Source organism: Oncorhynchus mykiss, chromosome 11 (assembly GCF_013265735.2).
Source record: "Oncorhynchus mykiss isolate Arlee chromosome 11, USDA_OmykA_1.1, whole genome shotgun sequence".
NCBI classification, from domain to species: Eukaryota; Metazoa; Chordata; class Actinopteri; order Salmoniformes; family Salmonidae; genus Oncorhynchus; species Oncorhynchus mykiss.
In genome coordinates, this window is record NC_048575.1 from 21,646,657 (window position 1) to 21,674,293 (window position 27,637).

General features: G+C 42.6%; 1 protein-coding gene across 5 annotated transcripts in view; it reads right to left on the reverse strand.

Annotated features, from left to right (window-relative positions):
* Nucleotides 1–27,637, reverse strand: part of LOC110536586 (netrin-G1-like) — a 262,918-nt gene that overhangs the window by 61,215 nt on the left and 174,066 nt on the right. For 2 of the 5 annotated variants that reach the window (XM_036935168.1, XM_036935167.1), the window contains exons 6-7: nt 20,951–21,118; nt 17,973–18,107 (exon numbers count right to left, since the gene is read on the reverse strand). The exons of 1 other annotated variant lie outside the window; for it this stretch is intronic. In XM_036935168.1, the coding sequence (XP_036791063.1) occupies nt 17,973–18,107; nt 20,951–21,118 (303 nt within the window). Of the gene's footprint in view, nt 1–17,972; nt 18,108–20,950; nt 21,119–24,700; nt 24,746–27,637 lie in introns of all 5 variants that reach the window. 2 more of the 5 variants (XM_036935169.1, XM_036935170.1) reach the window with 2 other exon arrangements.

Here is a 27,637-nt window from a genome sequence, read left to right on the forward strand (position 1 = left end):
AAAGGTCAACTAAAACTGAAGAGACAGTCGAGGATGAAGACGGAAACTATAACTGAAGAGACAGTCGAGAAGGAAGAGGTAAACTACAACTGAAGAGACAGTCGAGGAGGAAGAGGTAAACTATAACTGAAGAGACAGTCGAGGAGGAAGAGGTAAATTAAACCTGAAGAGACAGTCGAGGAGGAACAGGTAAACGAAAACTGAAGAGATAGTCGAGGAGGAAGAGGTCAACTAAAACTGAGGAGACAGTCGAGGAGGAAGAGGTAAACTATAACTGAAGAGACAGTCGAGAAGGAAGAGGTAAACTAGAACTGAAGAGACAGTCGAGGAGGAAGAGGTAAACTATAACTGAAGAGACAGTCGAGGAGGAAGAGGTAAACTACAACTGAAGAGACAGTCGAGGAGGAAGAGTTAAACTATAACTGAAGAGACAGTCGAGGAGGAAGAGGTAAATTAAACCTGAAGAGACAGTCGAGGAGGAACAGGTAAACTAAAACTGAAGAGACAGTCGAGGAGGAAGAGGTCAACTAAAACTGAGGAGACAGTCGAGGAAGAAGAGGTAAACTATAACTGAAGAGACAGTCGAGGTGGAACAGGTAAACTATAACTGAAGAGACAGTCGAGGAGGAACAGGTAAACTATAACTGAAGAGAGAGTCGAGGAGAAAGGTCAACTAAAACTGAAGAGACAGTTGAGGACGAAGACGGAAACTATAACTGAAGAGACAGTCGAGAAGGAAGAGGTAAACTACAACTGAAGAGACAGTCGAGGAGGAAGAGGTAAACTATAACTGAAGAGACAGTCGAGGAGGAAGAGGTAAATTAAACCTGAAGAGACAGTCGAGGAGGAACAGGTAAATTAAACCTGAAGAGACAGTCGAGGAGGAAGAGGTAAACTATAACTGAAGAGACAGTCGAGGTGGAACAGGTAAACTATAACTGAAGAGACAGTCGAGGAGGAACAGGTAAATTAAACCTGAAGAGACAGTCGAGGAGGAACAGGTAAACTAAAACTGAAGAGACAGTCGAGGAGGAGGAGGTAAACTAAAACTGAAGAGACAGTCGAGGAGGAAGAGGTCAACTAAAACTGAAGAGACAGTCGAGGAGGAAGAGGTAAACTATAACTGAAGAGACAGTCGAGGTGGAAGAGGTAATCTAAAACTGAAGAGACAGTAGAGGAGGAACAGGTAAACTATAACTGAAGAGACAGTCGAGGAGAAAGGTCAACTAAAACTGAAGAGACAGTCGAGGACGAAGACGGAAACTATAACTGTAGAGACAGTCGAGAAGGAAGAGGTAAACTACAACTGAAGAGACAGTCGAGGGGAATAGATAAACTAAAACTGAAGAGACAGTCGAGGAGAAACAGGTCAACTAAAACTGAAGAGACAGTCGAGGAGGAAGAGGTAAACTATAACTGAAGAGACAGTCGAGGAGGAAGATGTAAACTAAAACTGAAGAGACAGTCGAGGAGGAACAGGTCAACTATAACTGAAGAGACAGTCGGGAAGGAACAGGTAAACTAAAACTGAAGAGACAGTCGAGGAGGAAGAGGTAAACTATAACTGAAGAGACAGTCGAGGAGGAAGAGGTAAACTATAACTGAAGAGACAGTCGAGGTGGAACAGGTAAACTATAACTGAAGAGACAGTCGAGGAGAAAGGTCAACTAAAACTGAAGAGACAGTCGAGGATGAAGACGGAAACTATAACTGAAGAGACAGTCGAGAAGGAAGAGGTAAACTACAACTGAAGAGACAGTCGAGGAGGAAGAGGTAAACTATAACTGAAGAGACAGTCGAGGAGGAAGAGGTAAATTAAACCTGAAGAGACAGTCGAGGAGGAACAGGTAAACGAAAACTGAAGAGATAGTCGAGGAGGAAGAGGTCAACTAAAACTGAGGAGACAGTCGAGGAGGAAGAGGTAAACTATAACTGAAGAGACAGTCGAGAAGGAAGAGGTAAACTAGAACTGAAGAGACAGTCGAGGAGGAAGAGGTAAACTATAACTGAAGAGACAGTCGAGGAGGAAGAGGTAAACTACAACTGAAGAGACAGTCGAGGAGGAAGAGTTAAACTATAACTGAAGAGACAGTCGAGGAGGAAGAGGTAAATTAAACCTGAAGAGACAGTCGAGGAGGAACAGGTAAACTAAAACTGAAGAGACAGTCGAGGAGGAAGAGGTCAACTAAAACTGAGGAGACAGTCGAGGAAGAAGAGGTAAACTATAACTGAAGAGACAGTCGAGGTGGAACAGGTAAACTATAACTGAAGAGACAGTCGAGGAGGAACAGGTAAACTATAACTGAAGAGAGAGTCGAGGAGAAAGGTCAACTAAAACTGAAGAGACAGTTGAGGACGAAGACGGAAACTATAACTGAAGAGACAGTCGAGAAGGAAGAGGTAAACTACAACTGAAGAGACAGTCGAGGAGGAAGAGGTAAACTATAACTGAAGAGACAGTCGAGGAGGAAGAGGTAAATTAAACCTGAAGAGACAGTCGAGGAGGAACAGGTAAATTAAACCTGAAGAGACAGTCGAGGAGGAAGAGGTAAACTATAACTGAAGAGACAGTCGAGGTGGAACAGGTAAACTATAACTGAAGAGACAGTCGAGGAGGAACAGGTAAATTAAACCTGAAGAGACAGTCGAGGAGGAACAGGTAAACTAAAACTGAAGAGACAGTCGAGGAGGAGGAGGTAAACTAAAACTGAAGAGACAGTCGAGGAGGAAGAGGTCAACTAAAACTGAAGAGACAGTCGAGGAGGAAGAGGTAAACTATAACTGAAGAGACAGTCGAGGTGGAAGAGGTAATCTAAAACTGAAGAGACAGTAGAGGAGGAACAGGTAAACTATAACTGAAGAGACAGTCGAGGAGAAAGGTCAACTAAAACTGAAGAGACAGTCGAGGACGAAGACGGAAACTATAACTGTAGAGACAGTCGAGAAGGAAGAGGTAAACTACAACTGAAGAGACAGTCGAGGGGAATAGATAAACTAAAACTGAAGAGACAGTCGAGGAGAAACAGGTCAACTAAAACTGAAGAGACAGTCGAGGAGGAAGAGGTAAACTATAACTGAAGAGACAGTCGAGGAGGAAGATGTAAACTAAAACTGAAGAGACAGTCGAGGAGGAACAGGTCAACTAAAACTGAAGAGACAGTCGAGGAGGAAGAGGTAAACTATAACTGAAGAGACAGTCGAGGAGGAAGATGTAAACTAAAACTGAAGAGACAGTCGAGGAGGAACAGGTCAACTATAACTGAAGAGACAGTCGGGAAGGAACAGGTAAACTAAAACTGAAGAGACAGTCGAGGAGGAAGAGGTAAACTATAACTGAAGAGACAGTCGAGGAGGAAGAGGTAAACTATAACTGAAGAGACAGTCGAGGTGGAACAGGTAAACTATAACTGAAGAGACAGTCGAGGAGAAAGGTCAACTAAAACTGAAGAGACAGTCGAGGATGAAGACGGAAACTATAACTGAAGAGACAGTCGAGAAGGAAGAGGTAAACTACAACTGAAGAGACAGTCGAGGAGGAAGAGGTAAACTATAACTGAAGAGACAGTCGAGGAGGAAGAGGTAAATTAAACCTGAAGAGACAGTCGAGGAGGAACAGGTAAACGAAAACTGAAGAGATAGTCGAGGAGGAAGAGGTCAACTAAAACTGAGGAGACAGTCGAGGAGGAAGAGGTAAACTATAACTGAAGAGACAGTCGAGAAGGAAGAGGTAAACTAGAACTGAAGAGACAGTCGAGGAGGAAGAGGTAAACTATAACTGAAGAGACAGTCGAGGAGGAAGAGGTAAACTACAACTGAAGAGACAGTCGAGGAGGAAGAGTTAAACTATAACTGAAGAGACAGTCGAGGAGGAAGAGGTAAATTAAACCTGAAGAGACAGTCGAGGAGGAACAGGTAAACTAAAACTGAAGAGACAGTCGAGGAGGAAGAGGTCAACTAAAACTGAGGAGACAGTCGAGGAAGAAGAGGTAAACTATAACTGAAGAGACAGTCGAGGTGGAACAGGTAAACTATAACTGAAGAGACAGTCGAGGAGGAACAGGTAAACTATAACTGAAGAGAGAGTCGAGGAGAAAGGTCAACTAAAACTGAAGAGACAGTTGAGGACGAAGACGGAAACTATAACTGAAGAGACAGTCGAGAAGGAAGAGGTAAACTACAACTGAAGAGACAGTCGAGGAGGAAGAGGTAAACTATAACTGAAGAGACAGTCGAGGAGGAAGAGGTAAATTAAACCTGAAGAGACAGTCGAGGAGGAACAGGTAAATTAAACCTGAAGAGACAGTCGAGGAGGAAGAGGTAAACTATAACTGAAGAGACAGTCGAGGTGGAACAGGTAAACTATAACTGAAGAGACAGTCGAGGAGGAACAGGTAAATTAAACCTGAAGAGACAGTCGAGGAGGAACAGGTAAACTAAAACTGAAGAGACAGTCGAGGAGGAGGAGGTAAACTAAAACTGAAGAGACAGTCGAGGAGGAAGAGGTCAACTAAAACTGAAGAGACAGTCGAGGAGGAAGAGGTAAACTATAACTGAAGAGACAGTCGAGGTGGAAGAGGTAATCTAAAACTGAAGAGACAGTAGAGGAGGAACAGGTAAACTATAACTGAAGAGACAGTCGAGGAGAAAGGTCAACTAAAACTGAAGAGACAGTCGAGGACGAAGACGGAAACTATAACTGTAGAGACAGTCGAGAAGGAAGAGGTAAACTACAACTGAAGAGACAGTCGAGGGGAATAGATAAACTAAAACTGAAGAGACAGTCGAGGAGAAACAGGTCAACTAAAACTGAAGAGACAGTCGAGGAGGAAGAGGTAAACTATAACTGAAGAGACAGTCGAGGAGGAAGATGTAAACTAAAACTGAAGAGACAGTCGAGGAGGAACAGGTCAACTATAACTGAAGAGACAGTCGGGAAGGAACAGGTAAACTAAAACTGAAGAGACAGTCGAGGAGGAAGAGGTAAACTATAACTGAAGAGACAGTCGAGGAGGAAGAGGTAAACTATAACTGAAGAGACAGTCGAGGTGGAACAGGTAAACTATAACTGAAGAGACAGTCGAGGAGAAAGGTCAACTAAAACTGAAGAGACAGTCGAGGATGAAGACGGAAACTATAACTGAAGAGACAGTCGAGAAGGAAGAGGTAAACTACAACTGAAGAGACAGTCGAGGAGGAAGAGGTAAACTATAACTGAAGAGACAGTCGAGGAGGAAGAGGTAAATTAAACCTGAAGAGACAGTCGAGGAGGAACAGGTAAACGAAAACTGAAGAGATAGTCGAGGAGGAAGAGGTCAACTAAAACTGAGGAGACAGTCGAGGAGGAAGAGGTAAACTATAACTGAAGAGACAGTCGAGAAGGAAGAGGTAAACTAGAACTGAAGAGACAGTCGAGGAGGAAGAGGTAAACTATAACTGAAGAGACAGTCGAGAAGGAAGAGGTAAACTACAACTGAAGAGACAGTCGAGGAGGAAGAGATAAACTATAACTGAAGAGACAGTCGAGGGGAATAGATAAACTAAAACTGAATAGACAGTCGAGGAGAAACAGGTCAACTAAAACTGAAGAGACAGTCGAGGAGGAACAGGTAAACTATAACTGAAGAGACAGTCGAGGAGGAAGAGGTAAACTATAACTGAAGAGACAGTCGAGAAGGAAGAGGTAAACTACAACTGAAGAGACAGTCGAGGAGGAAGAGGTAAACTATAACTGAAGAGACAGTCGAGAAGGAAGAGGTAAACTACAACTGAAGAGACAGTCGAGGAGGAAGAGGTAAACTATAACTGAAGAGACAGTCGAGGAGGAAGAGGTAAACTACAACTGAAGAGACAGTCGAGGAGGAAGAGTTAAACTATAACTGAAGAGACAGTCGAGGAGGAAGAGGTAAATTAAACCTGAAGAGACAGTCGAGGAGGAACAGGTAAACTAAAACTGAAGAGACAGTCGAGGAGGAAGAGGTCAACTAAAACTGAGGAGACAGTCGAGGAAGAAGAGGTAAACTATAACTGAAGAGACAGTCGAGGAGGAAGAGGTAAACTATAACTGAAGAGACAGTCGAGGTGGAACAGGTAAACTATAACTGAAGAGACAGTCAAGGAGGAACAGGTAAACTATAACTGAAGAGAGAGTCGAGGAGAAAGGTCAACTAAAACTGAAGAGACAGTCGAGGACGAAGACGGAAACTATAACTGAAGAGACAGTCGAGAAGGAAGAGGTAAACTACAACTGAAGAGACAGTCGAGGAGGAAGAGGTAAACTATAACTGAAGAGACAGTCGAGGAGGAAGAGGTAAATTAAACCTGAAGAGACAGTCGAGGAGGAACAGGTAAACTAAAACTGAAGAGATAGTCGAGGAGGAAGAGGTCAACTAAAACTGAGGAGACAGTCGAGGAGGAAGAGGTAAACTATAACTGAAGAGACAGTCAAGAAGGAAGAGGTAAACTAGAACTGAAGAGACAGTCGAGGAGGAAGAGGTAAACTATAACTGAAGAGACAGTCGAGAAGGAAGAGGTAAACTACAACTGAAGAGACAGTCGAGGAGGAAGAGGTAAACTATAACTGAAGAGACAGTCGAGGGGAATAGATAAACTAAAACTGAAGAGACAGTCGAGGAGAAACAGGTCAACTAAAACTGAAGAGACAGTCGAGGAGGAACAGGTAAACTATAACTGAAGAGACAGTCGAGGAGGAAGAGGTAAACTATAACTGAAGAGACAGTCGAGAAGGAAGAGGTAAACTACAACTGAAGAGACAGTCGAGGAGGAAGAGGTAAACTATAACTGAAGAGACAGTCGAGGAGGAAGAGGTAAACTACAACTGAAGAGACAGTCGAGGAGGAAGAGTTAAACTATAACTGAAGAGACAGTCGAGGAGGAAGAGGTAAATTAAACCTGAAGAGACAGTCGAGGAGGAACAGGTAAACTAAAACTGAAGAGACAGTCGAGGAGGAAGAGGTCAACTAAAACTGAGGAGACAGTCGAGGAAGAAGAGGTAAACTATAACTGAAGAGACAGTCGAGGTGGAACAGGTAAACTATAACTGAAGAGACAGTCGAGGAGGAACAGGTAAACTATAACTGAAGAGAGAGTCGAGGAGAAAGGTCAACTAAAACTGAAGAGACAGTTGAGGACGAAGACGGAAACTATAACTGAAGAGACAGTCGAGAAGGAAGAGGTAAACTACAACTGAAGAGACAGTCGAGGAGGAAGAGGTAAACTATAACTGAAGAGACAGTCGAGGAGGAAGAGGTAAATTAAACCTGAAGAGACAGTCGAGGAGGAACAGGTAAACTAAAACTGAAGAGACAGTCGAGGAGGAAGAGGTCAACTAAAACTGAGGAGACAGTCGAGGAAGAAGAGGTAAACTATAACTGAAGAGACAGTCGAGGAGGAAGAGGTAAACTATAACTGAAGAGACAGTCGAGGTGGAACAGGTAAACTATAACTGAAGAGACAGTCGAGGAGGAACAGGTAAACTATAACTGAAGAGAGAGTCGAGGAGAAAGGTCAACTAAAACTGAAGAGACAGTCGAGGACGAAGACGGAAACTATAACTGAAGAGACAGTCGAGAAGGAAGAGGTAAACTACAACTGAAGAGACAGTCGAGGAGGAAGAGGTAAACTATAACTGAAGAGACAGTCGAGGAGGAAGAGGTAAATTAAACCTGAAGAGACAGTCGAGGAGGAACAGGTAAACTAAAACTGAAGAGATAGTCGAGGAGGAAGAGGTCAACTAAAACTGAGGAGACAGTCGAGGAGGAAGAGGTAAACTATAACTGAAGAGACAGTCAAGAAGGAAGAGGTAAACTAGAACTGAAGAGACAGTCGAGGAGGAAGAGGTAAACTATAACTGAAGAGACAGTCGAGAAGGAAGAGGTAAACTACAACTGAAGAGACAGTCGAGGAGGAAGAGGTAAACTATAACTGAAGAGACAGTCGAGGGGAATAGATAAACTAAAACTGAAGAGACAGTCGAGGAGAAACAGGTCAACTAAAACTGAAGAGACAGTCGAGGAGGAACAGGTAAACTATAACTGAAGAGACAGTCGAGGAGGAAGAGGTAAACTATAACTGAAGAGACAGTCGAGAAGGAAGAGGTAAACTACAACTGAAGAGACAGTCGAGGAGGAAGAGGTAAACTATAACTGAAGAGACAGTCGAGGAGGAAGAGGTAAACTACAACTGAAGAGACAGTCGAGGAGGAAGAGTTAAACTATAACTGAAGAGACAGTCGAGGAGGAAGAGGTAAATTAAACCTGAAGAGACAGTCGAGGAGGAACAGGTAAACTAAAACTGAAGAGACAGTCGAGGAGGAAGAGGTCAACTAAAACTGAGGAGACAGTCGAGGAAGAAGAAGTAAACTATAACTGAAGAGACAGTCGAGGTGGAACAGGTAAACTATAACTGAAGAGACAGTCGAGGAGGAACAGGTAAACTATAACTGAAGAGAGAGTCGAGGAGAAAGGTCAACTAAAACTGAAGAGACAGTTGAGGACGAAGACGGAAACTATAACTGAAGAGACAGTCGAGAAGGAAGAGGTAAACTACAACTGAAGAGACAGTCGAGGAGGAAGAGGTAAACTATAACTGAAGAGACAGTCGAGGAGGAAGAGGTAAATTAAACCTGAAGAGACAGTCGAGGAGGAACAGGTAAATTAAACCTGAAGAGACAGTCGAGGAGGAAGAGGTAAACTATAACTGAAGAGACAGTCGAGGTGGAACAGGTAAACTATAACTGAAGAGACAGTCGAGGAGGAACAGGTAAATTAAACCTGAAGAGACAGTCGAGGAGGAACAGGTAAACTAAAACTGAAGAGACAGTCGAGGAGGAGGAGGTAAACTAAAACTGAAGAGACAGTCGAGGAGGAAGAGGTCAACTAAAACTGAAGAGACAGTCGAGGAGGAAGAGGTAAACTATAACTGAAGAGACAGTCGAGGTGGAAGAGGTAATCTAAAACTGAAGAGACAGTAGAGGAGGAACAGGTAAACTATAACTGAAGAGACAGTCGAGGAGAAAGGTCAACTAAAACTGAAGAGACAGTCGAGGACGAAGACGGAAACTATAACTGTAGAGACAGTCGAGAAGGAAGAGGTAAACTACAACTGAAGAGACAGTCGAGGGGAATAGATAAACTAAAACTGAAGAGACAGTCGAGGAGAAACAGGTCAACTAAAACTGAAGAGACAGTCGAGGAGGAAGAGGTAAACTATAACTGAAGAGACAGTCGAGGAGGAAGATGTAAACTAAAACTGAAGAGACAGTCGAGGAGGAACAGGTCAACTATAACTGAAGAGACAGTCGGGAAGGAACAGGTAAACTAAAACTGAAGAGACAGTCGAGGAGGAAGAGGTAAACTATAACTGAAGAGACAGTCGAGGAGGAAGAGGTAAACTATAACTGAAGAGACAGTCGAGGTGGAACAGGTAAACTATAACTGAAGAGACAGTCGAGGAGAAAGGTCAACTAAAACTGAAGAGACAGTCGAGGATGAAGACGGAAACTATAACTGAAGAGACAGTCGAGAAGGAAGAGGTAAACTACAACTGAAGAGACAGTCGAGGAGGAAGAGGTAAACTATAACTGAAGAGACAGTCGAGGAGGAAGAGGTAAATTAAACCTGAAGAGACAGTCGAGGAGGAACAGGTAAACGAAAACTGAAGAGATAGTCGAGGAGGAAGAGGTCAACTAAAACTGAGGAGACAGTCGAGGAGGAAGAGGTAAACTATAACTGAAGAGACAGTCGAGAAGGAAGAGGTAAACTAGAACTGAAGAGACAGTCGAGGAGGAAGAGGTAAACTATAACTGAAGAGACAGTCGAGAAGGAAGAGGTAAACTACAACTGAAGAGACAGTCGAGGAGGAAGAGATAAACTATAACTGAAGAGACAGTCGAGGGGAATAGATAAACTAAAACTGAATAGACAGTCGAGGAGAAACAGGTCAACTAAAACTGAAGAGACAGTCGAGGAGGAACAGGTAAACTATAACTGAAGAGACAGTCGAGGAGGAAGAGGTAAACTATAACTGAAGAGACAGTCGAGAAGGAAGAGGTAAACTACAACTGAAGAGACAGTCGAGGAGGAAGAGGTAAACTATAACTGAAGAGACAGTCGAGGAGGAAGAGGTAAACTACAACTGAAGAGACAGTCGAGGAGGAAGAGTTAAACTATAACTGAAGAGACAGTCGAGGAGGAAGAGGTAAATTAAACCTGAAGAGACAGTCGAGGAGGAACAGGTAAACTAAAACTGAAGAGACAGTCGAGGAGGAAGAGGTCAACTAAAACTGAGGAGACAGTCGAGGAAGAAGAGGTAAACTATAACTGAAGAGACAGTCGAGGTGGAACAGGTAAACTATAACTGAAGAGACAGTCGAGGAGGAACAGGTAAACTATAACTGAAGAGAGAGTCGAGGAGAAAGGTCAACTAAAACTGAAGAGACAGTCGAGGACGAAGACGGAAACTATAACTGAAGAGACAGTCGAGAAGGAAGAGGTAAACTACAACTGAAGAGACAGTCGAGGAGGAAGAGGTAAACTATAACTGAAGAGACAGTCGAGGAGGAAGAGGTAAATTAAACCTGAAGAGACAGTCGAGGAGGAACAGGTAAATTAAACCTGAAGAGACAGTCGAGGAGGAAGAGGTAAACTATAACTGAAGAGACAGTCGAGGTGGAACAGGTAAACTATAACTGAAGAGACAGTCGAGGAGGAACAGGTAAATTAAACCTGAAGAGACAGTCGAGGAGGAACAGGTAAACTAAAACTGAAGAGACAGTCGAGGAGGAGGAGGTAAACTAAAACTGAAGAGACAGTCGAGGAGGAAGAGGTCAACTAAAACTGAAGAGACAGTCGAGGAGGAAGAGGTAAACTATAACTGAAGAGACAGTCGAGGTGGAAGAGGTAATCTAAAACTGAAGAGACAGTAGAGGAGGAACAGGTAAACTATAACTGAAGAGACAGTCGAGGAGAAAGGTCAACTAAAACTGAAGAGACAGTCGAGGACGAAGACGGAAACTATAACTGTAGAGACAGTCGAGAAGGAAGAGGTAAACTACAACTGAAGAGACAGTCGAGGGGAATAGATAAACTAAAACTGAAGAGACAGTCGAGGAGAAACAGGTCAACTAAAACTGAAGAGACAGTCGAGGAGGAAGAGGTAAACTATAACTGAAGAGACAGTCGAGGAGGAAGATGTAAACTAAAACTGAAGAGACAGTCGAGGAGGAACAGGTCAACTATAACTGAAGAGACAGTCGGGAAGGAACAGGTAAACTAAAACTGAAGAGACAGTCGAGGAGGAAGAGGTAAACTATAACTGAAGAGACAGTCGAGGAGGAAGAGGTAAACTATAACTGAAGAGACAGTCGAGGTGGAACAGGTAAACTATAACTGAAGAGACAGTCGAGGAGAAAGGTCAACTAAAACTGAAGAGACAGTCGAGGATGAAGACGGAAACTATAACTGAAGAGACAGTCGAGAAGGAAGAGGTAAACTACAACTGAAGAGACAGTCGAGGAGGAAGAGGCAAACTATAACTGAAGAGACAGTCGAGGAGGAAGAGGTAAATTAAACCTGAAGAGACAGTCGAGGAGGAACAGGTAAACTAAAACTGAAGAGACAGTCGAGGAGGAAGAGGTCAACTAAAACTGCAGAGACAGTCAAGGAGGAAGAGGTCAACTAAAACTGAAGAGACAGTTGAGGAGGAAGAGGTAAACTAAAACTGAAGAGACAGTCGAGGAGGAAAATGTAAACTAAAACTGCAGAGACAGTCAAGGAGGAAGAGGTCAACTAAAACTGAAGAGACAGTCGAGGAGGAAGAGGTAAACTAAAACTGAAGAGACAGTCGAGGAGGAAGAGGTAAACTATAACTGAAGAGACAGTCGAGGAGGAAGAGGTAAATTAAACCTGAAGAGACAGTCGAGGAGGAACAGGTAAACGAAAACTGAAGAGATAGTCGAGGAGGAAGAGGTCAACTAAAACTGAGGAGACAGTCGAGGAGGAAGAGGTAAACTATAACTGAAGAGACAGTCGAGAAGGAAGAGGTAAACTAGAACTGAAGAGACAGTCGAGGAGGAAGAGGTAAACTATAACTGAAGAGACAGTCGAGAAGGAAGAGGTAAACTACAACTGAAGAGACAGTCGAGGAGGAAGAGATAAACTATAACTGAAGAGACAGTCGAGGGGAATAGATAAACTAAAACTGAATAGACAGTCGAGGAGAAACAGGTCAACTAAAACTGAAGAGACAGTCGAGGAGGAACAGGTAAACTATAACTGAAGAGACAGTCGAGGAGGAAGAGGTAAACTATAACTGAAGAGACAGTCGAGAAGGAAGAGGTAAACTACAACTGAAGAGACAGTCGAGGAGGAAGAGGTAAACTATAACTGAAGAGACAGTCGAGGAGGAAGAGGTAAACTACAACTGAAGAGACAGTCGAGGAGGAAGAGTTAAACTATAACTGAAGAGACAGTCGAGGAGGAAGAGGTAAATTAAACCTGAAGAGACAGTCGAGGAGGAACAGGTAAACTAAAACTGAAGAGACAGTCGAGGAGGAAGAGGTCAACTAAAACTGAGGAGACAGTCGAGGAAGAAGAGGTAAACTATAACTGAAGAGACAGTCGAGGTGGAACAGGTAAACTATAACTGAAGAGACAGTCGAGGAGGAACAGGTAAACTATAACTGAAGAGAGAGTCGAGGAGAAAGGTCAACTAAAACTGAAGAGACAGTCGAGGACGAAGACGGAAACTATAACTGAAGAGACAGTCGAGAAGGAAGAGGTAAACTACAACTGAAGAGACAGTCGAGGAGGAAGAGGTAAACTATAACTGAAGAGACAGTCGAGGAGGAAGAGGTAAATTAAACCTGAAGAGACAGTCGAGGAGGAACAGGTAAATTAAACCTGAAGAGACAGTCGAGGAGGAAGAGGTAAACTATAACTGAAGAGACAGTCGAGGTGGAACAGGTAAACTATAACTGAAGAGACAGTCGAGGAGGAACAGGTAAATTAAACCTGAAGAGACAGTCGAGGAGGAACAGGTAAACTAAAACTGAAGAGACAGTCGAGGAGGAGGAGGTAAACTAAAACTGAAGAGACAGTCGAGGAGGAAGAGGTCAACTAAAACTGAAGAGACAGTCGAGGAGGAAGAGGTAAACTATAACTGAAGAGACAGTCGAGGTGGAAGAGGTAATCTAAAACTGAAGAGACAGTAGAGGAGGAACAGGTAAACTATAACTGAAGAGACAGTCGAGGAGAAAGGTCAACTAAAACTGAAGAGACAGTCGAGGACGAAGACGGAAACTATAACTGTAGAGACAGTCGAGAAGGAAGAGGTAAACTACAACTGAAGAGACAGTCGAGGGGAATAGATAAACTAAAACTGAAGAGACAGTCGAGGAGAAACAGGTCAACTAAAACTGAAGAGACAGTCGAGGAGGAAGAGGTAAACTATAACTGAAGAGACAGTCGAGGAGGAAGATGTAAACTAAAACTGAAGAGACAGTCGAGGAGGAACAGGTCAACTATAACTGAAGAGACAGTCGGGAAGGAACAGGTAAACTAAAACTGAAGAGACAGTCGAGGAGGAAGAGGTAAACTATAACTGAAGAGACAGTCGAGGAGGAAGAGGTAAACTATAACTGAAGAGACAGTCGAGGTGGAACAGGTAAACTATAACTGAAGAGACAGTCGAGGAGAAAGGTCAACTAAAACTGAAGAGACAGTCGAGGATGAAGACGGAAACTATAACTGAAGAGACAGTCGAGAAGGAAGAGGTAAACTACAACTGAAGAGACAGTCGAGGAGGAAGAGGCAAACTATAACTGAAGAGACAGTCGAGGAGGAAGAGGTAAATTAAACCTGAAGAGACAGTCGAGGAGGAACAGGTAAACTAAAACTGAAGAGACAGTCGAGGAGGAAGAGGTCAACTAAAACTGCAGAGACAGTCAAGGAGGAAGAGGTCAACTAAAACTGAAGAGACAGTTGAGGAGGAAGAGGTAAACTAAAACTGAAGAGACAGTCGAGGAGGAAAATGTAAACTAAAACTGCAGAGACAGTCAAGGAGGAAGAGGTCAACTAAAACTGAAGAGACAGTCGAGGAGGAAGAGGTAAACTAAAACTGAAGAGACAGTCGAGGAGGAAGAGGTAAACTAAAACTGAAGAGACAGTCGAGGAGAAAGGTCAACTAAAACTGAAGAGACAGTCGAGGACGAAGATTGAAACTATAACTGAAGAGACAGTTGAGAAGGAAGAGGTAAACTATAACTGAAGAGACAGTCGAGGAGGAAGAGGTAAACTAAAACTTAAGAGACAGCCAAGGAGGAACAGGTAAACTAAAACTGAAGAGACAGTCGAGGAGGAACAGGTAAACAATAATTGGGATGGGGTGGATGCAATCAACACACACTGTTCCTCCCAATCTCTCACGTTTACCATTCCCAGAGTAAACAGACCCTGCGCAGAGAATAAACAGAGATTTATAGGGTTTACTTTTGATATGAGGGATAATATTTAGAGAAGGAAACCAATGAGCTAGGTGTGCCTCTGTGGGAACGGGCTCTATTTGGCCAGAGATTAGAGTTTTAATTGCATGCTCCAGTCTGCATACAGATTGAGACTGTCCTATTCATGTACAATTGAGTGATATCTGAGGAGAGCCAGGTATAGCCAGGTATAGACCTACATTGGACCTATAATGTTGGTAAGACTACATTATAATGGGTAATGTAGTTAGATAATGATCTACATCAAGCTTTTACAGCATTTAAATTGTATAGCTATGTTAAACATACTCAACAAAGTGTACCCCTACTGCATAGTCACTTTACCCCTATTTACAGTACCAGTCAAAAGTTTGGACACACCAACAATTTTTTTACTATGTTCTACATTGTAGAATAATAGTGAAGACATCAAAACTATGAAATAGCACATATGGAATCATGTTGTAACCAAAAAAGTGTTAAACAAATCAAAATATATTTGAGATTTTAAATTCTTCAAAATAGCCACCCTTTGCCTTGATAACAGCTTTGCACACTCTTGGCATTCTCTCCAGCTTCACGAGGAATGCTTTTCCAACAGTCTAGAAGGAGTTCCCACATATGCTGAGCACTTGTTGGCTGCGTTTCCTTCACTCTGCTGTCCAACTCATCCCAAAACATCTCAATTGGGTGATTGTGAAGGCCAGGTCATCTGATGCAGCACTCCATCACCTGGATGTGTGTTTTTGGTCATTGTCCTGTTGAAAAACAAACAATAGTCCCACTAAGCACAAACCAGATGGGATGGCGTTTCGCTGCAGAACGCTGTGGTAGCCATGCTGGTAAAATGCGCATTGAATTCGAAATAAATCACGATAGCGTCACTAGCAAAGCGTCTCACAAAGACATGCGGTTGGAACCAAATATCTCAAATTTGGACTCGTCAGACCAATGGACAGATTTCCACTGGTTTAATGTCCATTGCTCGTGTTTCTTGGCCCAAGCAAGTCTCTTCTTCTTATTGGTGTCCTTTAGTAGTGGTTTCTTTGCAGCAATACGACCATGACAGCCTGTATCGCACAGTTTCCTCTGAACAGTTGATCTTGAGATGTGTCTGTTACTTGAACTCTGTGAAGCATTTATTTGGGTTGCAATCTGAGGTGCAGTTAACTCTAATTATTTTATCCTCTGCAGCAGAGGTAACTCCGGGTCTTCCTTTCCTGTGGCGGTCCTCATGATAGCCAGTTTCATTACCTGTTCATTGAAATGCATTCCAGGTGACTACCTCATGAAGCTGGTTGAGAGAATGCCAAGAGTGTGCAAACTGTCATCAATACAAAGGGTGGCTACTTTGAAGAATCTCAAATATAAAATGTATTTGATTTGTTTAACACTTTTTTGGTTACTACATGATTCCATATGTGTTATTTCATAGTTTTGATGTCTTCACTATTATTCTACAATGTAGAAAATAAAGAAAAAGTAAAATAAACAAAAACCCTGGAATGAGTAGGTGTGTCCAAACTTGGCTGGTATTGTACATGTACAAATTACCTAGACTAACTGTACCCCCCCCACACATTGACTCTGTACCGGTATCCCCTGTACATAGCCTCGTTATTGTTATTTTATTGCGTTACTTTTTATTTTATACTTTACTTTAGTTTATTTAGTAAATATTTTCTTAACTCTATTTCTTGAATTGTGTTGTTGGTTAAGGGCTTGTAAGTAAGAATTTCACAGTAAGGTCTGTTGTATTCGGCGCATGTGAGAAATAAAAATGTATTTGATTTTGATATAACAATTATACATCTCTCCGTTGTTTGTTCATTGCCATGCATGACTGCTCATGTACAGCGTCAAAGACAGTTATCTGAGATATTTCTTCACACTAGCTGTGTATAATTATTGTGTGTAGGCCTAAACCAGTGATGTGTGTCTAGCTTGTGTGCTTTACTGAGTAGAGACAAAGAGCATTCTCACTAAGACAATTCTCAGCAATGTAATGCAAGTAATACATGTACTCTACCAAAGTTGCTTGTTCATATCTCCCCGTCTCCTCCTCTCGCTCTGTTAATTCCTCTTCTCCATTCCATGCCGACCAGCGCTCAAACCTCCCGTCATGCATGTGTGAACGTGGAGTCATGATGGTGCGAATGCTGCCAGTCACTCTAATAAACTGTATTCATTAACAGTCTGTCTCCACGTGCATCCATGTGTACACAGATTACATCAGTCTAATCCACTCTGACCTCAGAGTGCATCTTCTACTTATCCATCTCCTTTCATCCATTTACACATGGATTGAACCTGACATTTGATATTCAATAAGTGGATAACAATTCGGATCCGTTTAACAATGGAATAATACACGTATCACAGTTGTACATAGCCAAAGCGCCTGTGTTAATTCAATTCAAATAGTGTTAAATTAAACACTCAAAAAGTGTCTGCCCCAGATGAAGTTAGCTGCCGTGGTTTCCCTGCCCAATCAGCATGAAGACTGATTTTTGTTCTGGGCAACAAAGGACAGAAGATATGCGGTACAGCGCCAAGCAAGCGCTGTTGAAAAGGTATTCTGCTGGTTATGGTGAAAAAGATCTGCACCAAGCTGGAAGCCATCCACAGGCGAGCAGTGATCTGGCCAATTACTGTCAACTCACCATCTTGAGGACGTTCCAGGTCAGGAGTTGAACCGACCAGTGAGAGGTTGCCCTGGCTGATGACGCCTGTGGATCAGCAATCCCACATCGATTGTATCAGGTACTCTATATTAGTAGAATAGTACAGTAGACTGACCTGTTCAATGCCTTCTCTACTTTTGCCTCTAAATAGAAACTATTGGGACAACATACTGGAATTTGAGCGATAAACAGCATTTTGAACAGTGCAAAAGCTCACCTCTGGCATTGGCCATCATCATCTGGACATGAGCATTAAACAGACAGTTATGGTGGAGAGAGGGAAAGGGCTGCTCAAACAGCTCCCCAGCCAGTCAATATTAGCTCAGCTGTTGTACGTTTCAGCTCTTTGACGCCACTGAATGACTAAATACGAAGCATCCAAAATGCAAAGCATGGTTGCTTCCCTGACGGACTCAGCGACATCTACCAGTAGAAGCTGAGAGAAAATGGTTTGAGTCTAAATCGCTGCAATTATAGGCTCATAACCTTGAGTCTTAAATCATTGAAAAATGGCTAATTTCTGGTTAGTCAACGTTAGTCAGGGTTAAATCGATAGGCCTACTCCCCGCAAGAGTGAGGACATTCAAAGCTGCACATGCCTGCATAACCAAGCAGTGGCAGCGAAAAAGTAGAAAGTAGAGAGTAAGATAAGATGGTAAGAGGGAGAAAAAGGGGGAGAGATAGAAGGAGAGATAGAATAGATTGAGGTAGAGATACAGTAGAGAGATAGCGAGAGGTACACCGTCGGGGTTCGGGCAAAGTTACAAGAGTAGGGGTATGGTTCTACTTACATTTGCAGCCATTGTCCCACAAATATCCCGGCAGACAATCTCGACACTTAGCCCCTGTAGTTCCCTCCTTACATTTACAAAATCCTGTGCCATTACAGCGAACACTGTCTGAGCCATAGGGATTACAACTACAGTCTGTAGAAACAAGACACACAAACACACACATGCTGGAAAACAAGGTGGTGCTTTGGCTTCTTACAGCAGCTACAACCTTTTACCGCCATAGGCAGGCTCATTGAGAAACATTTCTAAGCCACATATTACTTAGCCATCACTTACAGAAGAAATGCTACCATTTCAAAAGTAATGAGGTGAAATGAAGATAAAGAGTGATTGAAGGAAATGAGACATTAAGCACTGTATGGATCATTTGAGGTGATTCATTATTTTCTAGAACATTTTATGCATTTTAACAAGTCACATTTACATATATTGAAATAAGCAAAACCTTATTTACCTAAATATGGTAGCCATATTAGAAAAATGACACGACATGAAGATGAGACATTTTCTGACATGAAAGTTAGAGGGAAACATGACAACAGAGGAGGTGAGACAGAGACAGTGGAGACATACAAAGAGATGTCATAGGAATTACATGAGAAATGGACAAGAAAGGATTTACATAGCTTGGACTTGTCCAGTATGATTCAGCGAATGTTTGAAATGTGACGAAAGTGGGACGGTAACATTGAAATGGGCATTGTTGTACTGTAATACATGTTGTCTCCAGACATTTCAAGTTATTCCAAAACTAAAAAATTCCAATTAGTAATTTGGCCCACAATTAGATTTCATGGGAAACTGATTAACTACAGGGCAAATACGTTTACTGTAAACTGCTTATTTGACTAATACTATAAGTGGATATTGTCTGGGTAGAATAATGTGTGAACAAAACAACCACACCAAAAATAGCCATATCTTTACCATTATCAACAGCTAAAGCTCTTTCCAAATCCCGCTTGTGAACATAGAAGCCTTACAGGGCTCTCCTCTTTCCCATCTGTATGGTAACCTTATAGCTCTGCAGCATTTGTAAGATATATATGAGCACTGGTTTGACTGTGACTGCGTCTATTGACGTGCTATGAAGGGTAAGGGTAAAGGTTTATACACAGGGCAAGACCGCACTGACTCTGGGTCCGTCCGAAATGGCACTATATTCCCTATCGGGGTGACATTAAAAGTAGTGCACTATATAGGAATAGGGTGCCATTTGAGACACACTCTATAAAGGCTACTGATGGAATTGCATTGCTATTCCTGGGCAGGGTTGGGCCTAGCACTTCTACAGTGACATATGCAGTAGTTGCCATTGCAGTCATGCTTATCTGTCGTGCTCCGACACCTCTGGGTTTACGCGTGGAGTGTGCGAGTTCATTAGACTCTCCTTCAGGCTGGAAGAGACACCTGGATACGGGGTGGATATAATATTTTCAGTTTTCCAGAGCCAGATCAGAACGTCAGCGGGCGAGGGACAACAGATGTTTATTGGGTGCTATGTGCATGTGTAAGGTGCAGAGTCACTACACACTACACAGATGGAAAGGCATAGTGGGACGTATGGTAAAACCTCTCTATGTAGACTATCTATATATACTTTCATATACTTTTTATAGGGTCCGGTGTTTTGCACAGTCATGTGACATGCCTGGATTCTAACCTTTAATTTAAAGCTTACACTGCCGCCTTTTCTTCTCCCTTCAGATGGTTAAGCACCATCCTCAGACAACTGATTTCATTTTTGGTGGAATTCTTATTCCTGCATAAGGCTTAAAATACAGGATACTGTCACATGACTGCGCAAAACACAGGGACCTACTTATAGAATGTGCATGAAGTTAAACATGTTTAGAACAGATTCCTACGTGTTTCTGGTTATTTGTGAAACATACACTGTTTATACAAAAGTATGTGGACACTCCTTCAAATGAGTGATCTGGGTTTAGTGGATGCCAGGAGAACGCTACCTGTCCCAATGCATAGTGCCGACTGTAATGTTTGGTGGAGGAGGAATAATGGTCTGGGGCTGTTTTTCATGGTTTGGGCATGGCCCCTTAGTTCCAGTGAAGGGAAATCGTAATGCTACAGCATACATGACATTCTAGATGATTCTGTGCTTCCAACTTTGTGGCAACAGTTTGGGGAAGGCCCTTTCCTGTTCCAGCATGACAATGCCCCTGTGCACAATGTGAGGTGCATACAGAAATGTCGAGATCGGTGTGGAAGAACTTGACTTGCCTGCACGGTCCTGACCTCAACCCCATCGAACACCTTTGGGATGAATAGGAACGCCGATTGCGAGCCAGGTCTAATCACCCAACATCAGTGCCGACCTCACTAATGCTCTTGTGGCTGAATGGAAGCAAGTCCCCGCAGCAATGTTCTAGTGGAAAGCCTTCCCAGAAGAGTGGAGGCTGCTTTAGCAGCAAAGGTGGGACCAACTCCATATTAATGCCCATGAATTTGGAATGAGATGTTTGATAAGCAGGTGTCCACATACTTTTGGTCACGTAGTGTACATAACCAGCATTTGGAATAATTGTTTATTTTAAAAGAACGTAAATAAAAAACCTCATGACATAGACAGCATCAAAAACATCCTGAGTATCAAAATCTAATCTGGTAAAATGTATATCAGTTTAGAAAAAGTACAGCATGTCCATAGCAGTACACATTTAGAAGTAATACTCTTTAATGTAAAACCTTGTGATTGTGATGACTAACAGTTTGTTTAATACATAAGCCCTGTGGAGAAGGAAGCGAGTCATATGGACAGAAGCAAGTGAGGAACGACAGGACCCAGACAGCAACAGGAAAAGAGACAGTGAAAAACATGAGGCAGAAGTTTGGAGGTTTGACGCACTAAGGTGACATGTGAAAGGTGAAGGATGAGGTGAAGGTCACGTGGTGTAAACGGGGGTCAGCTGGTATAAGCAGTGCTGATGATGACAGACAGTGGTGAGGGAACTGACCTATGCACACATTCTCATCTTCCAGCTCCGCAGAAGCATTTCGGAAGTAGCCCTGCTTGCAATCCTGGCAGTGCTGGCCCCTAGTGTTGTGTTTACAGCTCACGCAAATGACAGAGTTTAGCAGCTCGATGTAGCTGCAGCGGTTGGAGTGTCCGAAGCATTCGCAGTCTTGCAAAGAAGGAAGGGTGGAGAGAGACCAAGGGGCCATGTTGATGTGGGGGTTGGGTTGTGTTGAGCGGGGGCATGTGCTACGGCGGGCGGCGGTGGTACTAGTAGCAAGGTAGTGCGAGGAGGCACCATCACATGCGAGGTTAGGATGGAGAGATGGGGGTTGAGATTGAGACAATGTTAGGTTAGGAGGAGGTGGAAAGGGCTACAGTATGACAGGTCTGGCATGGATGGATGCAGCCAGTGGTGTGAGACATCAGTTCACCCTGGGGCTATGAGAAAGCACGTTGTTATAGGGAGAGAGTAAGAGACGTTCGCTTCAAGCACACCACAATGGAAAGGATGAGGAGGATTCTGATTCTGGAATGGCACAAAAACTGGGTTTCATGGGAACGAGGCCACACAGTACAAGACAGGTCAAACAAGATAAGTTGAGTTGGAATGTAATTTTCAACCTGGGCAAGGCATAGGTGTGTAACGCCACACTGTATGAAATTTACATCTCAATTAGTTCAGGCTTCATTTATCCTACTGTGTGTTTAATTTCAGAGTAGGAGGAGGAGAGGAGCAGGAACCTTTGTAGCAGTAGTGCAATCCACAGGCCATTGTTATTACGTTCACACAGAACTGTAATCCTAAACCACAGAGCATGCAACTATGACTTTTAAAGAAAAACATGAATGGAAATACACCACTGTCCTTTCTACAGAGAACCAAATGGAAGAGGAAGAGTTGCTACATGTCCCAGCAACCACTCCGCCACCTGACACCCCTCCCAGCCAATAAATACCTTGCAACAAAAAAGCACTTTGCATGAGAAGCAGGTGAATGTATGCAGAGATGTGACAAGGGGAGCATGTTGTTGGGTGATGTGTAGTGTGTTGTGTAGTATTAGCTCCCAGATTGAAAGTCAGGCTATACGCCCTGTACCTACTGCTTAGTCACACAACGTCAGGCGGGCATGCCAATCAAAGACGGTCACATCCCAGTGGAGCCTTGTGTGTGACACCTGGCCGGCCCAGATCATCCTTGGAGTTGGGTTCAATCTGTCTTGTGGAGCGACTGCTGACACCAACTTTCACGGTGGGTCAGATGGGTTACTTAAGCCTTTGCAGACAGGCAGCTGGACACACAGCCCTCTCTGAGCTACAGGCAGCTGGACACACAGCCCTCTCTGAGCTACAGGAAGCTGGACACACAGCCCTCTCTGAGCTACAGGAAGCTGGACACACAGCCCTCTCTGAGCTACAGGCAGCTGGACACACAGCCCTCTCTGAGCTACAGGCAGCTGGACACACAGCCCTCACTGAGCTACAGGCAGCTGGACACACAGCCCTCTCTGAGCTACAGGCAGCTGGACACACAGCCCTCTCTGAGCTACAGGCAGCTGGACACACAGCCCTCTCTGAGCTACAGGCAGCTGGACACACAGCCCTCTCTGAGCTACAGGCAGCTGGACACACAGCCCTATCTGAGATACAGGCAGCTGGACACACAGCCCTCTCTGAGCTACAGGGGCTTTGGGGAGGGATTGTGGTTATTAAGTTCTGGATTGAGGTCAGGTCTTTCCGTCGGTCACCACAAAAGGCATAGAGCCTTGGAAATTAAAGACTGCGGCCTAGCTAGTTTATTCAACTCTATTCAAAAAAAATAATAATGTTCTGGTCTATTTGCTAACAAGTAGCACAGTTAAGCAAACTCCACCCTTTATGGATACAGAGTGCACATTGGTCATAGTTCATGGGGATAGTTGTGGATTAGTACTACATGGTACTACAGGGGTAGGGTTGGGTTAAGTAGCTAAAGTAGCACATACACTGGTCATTCTAGATTCATACAGTGGGGACATGGCTTTGGACAACTGCTGACACAGAGGGGCACTGTATGAATCTGAGAATCTCCTACCTCGCTTGCTGTTTGCAACTTGAACTGAAGGGACAGTTGACAAAGCAACTTGAGGAGCTACTAGACAACAAACAGATTAAAAAGAAGAAAAACAAAACAAATAAATAAACAGAAGCATGATATAGTTTGTTGAAACATGAAATAATAGAATGTTCAGAAGGGTTAAAGAAAGGAGAATCATACACATTCCTACTTTTTCACTATAGCACAAAAAAGTTTGAAATGAACATCCAGTGAAGTCTGGCATGAATTATTAAATGAACAACGAGAGAGGGGATCCTATATATTTAGTGTTATATTCTGAGACAGCAAATATTAGAGGAATTAATACCGCCACAATGTCTTCACTATCATTGCACTGTAAGAAGAAGAAGTTCTAGAATAACATTCTAGTGCTGGGGCGTTAAGTGTTGTTGCCCTGACAGTTACAGATGCAGTCTGTTGAATCATGTTGCATGGAATCTGCTCAAGTTTACCATTTGGAAGAGACGAGAGGTAAAAATAAGTTATCAGTCATATACTGTCATTAGTATCCAAACCGCGTGAGAGAGAGTCCAACAACACCATGCTATTGTCGTCACAATGTAGATGAACAGCAGTGTTCTGTTCTGGTATTACATTCTCCTGACGGACCAACACCACACATCCTCTAGGAAAGCCCAGTGGGATAATTTCCCATAGGTCTGTTCATCGAGGCATTCGGTCGAGGCTCACTGGCGCGGCACACAACAATCCCACTGCTGCCCGCATCTCTTCTCCATCAGATAACAAGCAAACAAACTGGAGGTGAAGTAATGGTCAACCCTGACTGAGCCCCTCTCACATGCTCTCCCATGTTCTCGCCTGAGATAAACCTATGACAGAAACACTATACCTTCTATATCAGGGATACTCAACTCTAACCCTACGAGTTCTGGAGCCTGCTGGTTTTCTGTTCTACCTGATAATTAATTGCACACACCTGGTGTCCCAGGTCTAAATCAGTCCCCGATTAGAGGGGAACGATAAAAAAATGCAGTGAAACTGGCTTCGAGGTCCAGAGTTGAGTTTGAGGGCTCTACATCTTCACATCCGCTTGGCTAGTGCTCTGTATGGAAATACATGGGCAGTTTGTTTGCAAAACGGTCGCCACAGCCACAGCACATCAGCACAATGGATCAACTTGAGATTGCCTGAAATCAATCTACATAAACCGCTCTGTGAAATCGCCCTATTTTCTTCCGCCGAGCTCAGATAGGATTCTAGAATCCCTAGAAGCGCCACGCCTAATTAAAACGAAGGGGATAATCTAAGGATATTGAAATGGAATGGAAGAGAGAGAGAGAGAGAGAGAAAGACAGAATGCCTATCGTCATCCTGCTCCTGTGGAGAGAATCCGCATCTTGGGGCTCAAGAAGAGAAGGGGAGGAGAGGCGGATATTGTAACAGCATGTTGCAGCTAATGCAAGTGTCTGCCGACTACGCCAGGAATCAAACTTGCCCATTTCAAAGGTGCTTTTTTTTCAAGTTTACAAAATCTAAATCACTAAGGGTTTTGACACAGATTAACAGAAAAAGCTCCCTCCTGGTGGATCTGGTTTCAACTGTCACAGCTAGTACAGTCACTGTTTAACTACTGTATATATGAGGTAGATCTGTGAAGAGATATGTTTAATCTTATATGGAGGTATAGCCTACCTTGGTTTCGGTTAGCAACACCTAGGGATGAGACATTCTGCCGAACTGCATGCAATTGGGAGAAACCATAAATGATTAGGTGCACTGGCTATAGTGGACATCAGATGCACTAACAGTAGAGGTTCTGCTAAGAGTTGACTGGTGGGACATATGTAGACAACTAGACATACATCTTCGGCATGGCTTTACTCAGAACATCTCATAACAACAGAATGACCGTCAAGCCTATACGGGGACAAGCAGTAGTTGCATCCCAACACCAGATGTTGTCCCAGGGACATTGTATGTAATTGTGTAGTTTCATGGCTCACTTGAGTGTGTGCATTGATGGCAATGATGAATAAACATAACATAAAAAAAAACAAAAAAACAACAACTTGAGATTCTCTCTGATATGTAGTGGGATCATAACTTATGCAAACATGGAGGCTGGCTTAATAATGTACACTCTTAGAAAAAAGGGTTCTAAAAGGTTATTTGAGGAGGAATAGGGTTCTGCCAGGAACCGTTTTCATCGGAAGAACACTTTTTTTTGAAGACATTGGTTCTTTGTAAGGCAACGAGTTCTACCTAGAACCTTTTTTATCTGATTACCTGTTTTTGGAAGAAAGGGTTCTTCGGTGATTGTTTGGAGGGCCAGAAGGGAACCCTTCTGAATCTGAATAAGCTTTTTTATTATATTTTGTGGTACTATTAAATAGTGCCTCAGCTTGTGTGTTTATCTCAGTTTAAACTTTAACATCAGGAGTTTGAGCAACCTGATAAGATTTCAAAGATAGGGGTGAGAATATTTGTGCATGTATCTGGTTTTCCCATAATAATTTTACATATACTGTATAGTCTCATCAGAAAGTATTCATACCCCTTGACTTATTCCAGATTTTGTTGTGTTACAGTCTGTTTTAAAAATGGATGAAATATTATACACACAATACCCCATAATGACAAAGTGAAAATATGTTTTCGGACATTTTTGAAAATATATTGAAAATAAAATACAGAAATATCTAATTTTCATAAGTATTGACACCCTTAAGTCAATACATGTTAGAATCACCTTTGGAGGCGATTACAGCTGTGCGTCTTTCTGGGTAAGCTTTGCACACCTGGATTATACAATATGTGCACATTATTCTACTTACAATTCTTCAAGCTCTGTCAAGTTGGGTGTTGATCATTTCTGAACAGCCATTTTCAAGTCTTGCTAGATTTTCAAGACAATTCAAGAAAAAACTGTTACTAGGCCACTCAGGAATATTCAATGTCGTCTTGGTAAGCAACTCCAGTGTATATTTGGCCTTGTGTTTAGGTTAATGTCCTGTTGAAAGGTGAATGTCTCCCAGTGTCTTTTGGAAAGCAGACTGAACCAAGTTTTCTTCTAGGATTTTGCCTGTGCTTAGCTCTATTCTATATCTTAAAAGACTCCCTAGTCGTTGCCAATGGCAAGCATACCCATAACATGATGCAGCCCCCACCATGCTTGAAAATATGAAGAGTGGTCCTCAGTGATGTGTTGTTGGACTTGCCCTAAAAATAACGCGTTGTATTCAGGACATAAAGTTAATTTCTTTGCCACATTTTTTTCAGTTTTACTTTAGTGCCTTGTTGCAAACAGGATGCATATTTTGGAATATTTTTATTCTGTACAGGCTTCTTTCTTTTCACTCTGTCATTTAGGTTAGTATTGTGGAATAACAACAATTTTGTTGATCCATCCTCAGTTGTCTCTTATCACAGCCATTACATTTCTTTTTAATTTAACTAGGCAAGTCAGTTAAGAACAAATTCTTATTTACAATGATGGCCTACCGGGGAACAGTGGGTTAACTGCTTTGTTCAGGGGCAGAACCTTTCGGTTACTGGCCCGACGCTTTAACCACTAGGCTACCTGCCGCCCCATTCTTTCCGAGGCTTTGGAAAACCTCCCTGGTCTTTGTGGTTGAAAATGTGTTTGAAATTCACTGTTCTACCGAGATACTTTATAGATAATCACGTGTGGGGTACAGAGATGAGGTAGTCATTCAAAAATAATGTTAAACACTATTATTGTACACAGAGTGAGTCTAAATAACTTATTATGTGACTTGTTAAACACATTTTTACTCCTGAACTTATTTAGGCATGCCATAACAAAGGGGTTGAATACTTATTAACACAAGACATTTCAGCGTTTCATATTTAATTAATACTACTAATACTACACTTTCACATTATGGAGTATTGTGTGTAGGCCAGGCTGTAACACAACAAAATGTGGAAAAAGTCAAAGAGTGTGAATACTTTCTGAAGGCACTGTTATTTTTACCCACACAGCAAATTGGCCAGGTTTACCTAGTGTTGATTATTCAATGTAACATTTATAGTGTTGATTCAGGAGTTAAATTATTGTAAACTAACTATCCAGTGAAAATCTCACTTTTAAAAGTGAATATTCTGTTAACTCATACTCAAATAATGTTGTTGACTCATCCTAACTTATCCTATACTTATTAAGCTTAACCTGAAGATAAAACACTTCAAAAACCCCACCTCAAACTTGTATCTCAAACAGACCGTTTAAAAAATGCTTGCTATATGGTCATAGAGGATGAGCTTGCCAATCAGCGGTCTACTGGCATTTATATTTTGAATGACCGGTATACACCCAGACCATTCTGTTGTTGGGGTACGCCCACACCATTCCAACACAGAAAAGCTGCCTTTAACATTGTTAATTAACATTTTCTGGAAGGAAAACTATTTAACTCACATTGTAATTAATTATAGGTCATATTTCATAGAAATCTGAAAATACTGGACAGTTACTTTAACACTCAGTGGTGTAAAATAACCTCAGTGCTGGTGTTAATAACCAGAGTTGAGTGTGATTGTGTGTCATTTTTACTGTGTAGAGAAAAAACACTCAAAACTACACCCATGATTATCACATTTCCCAGC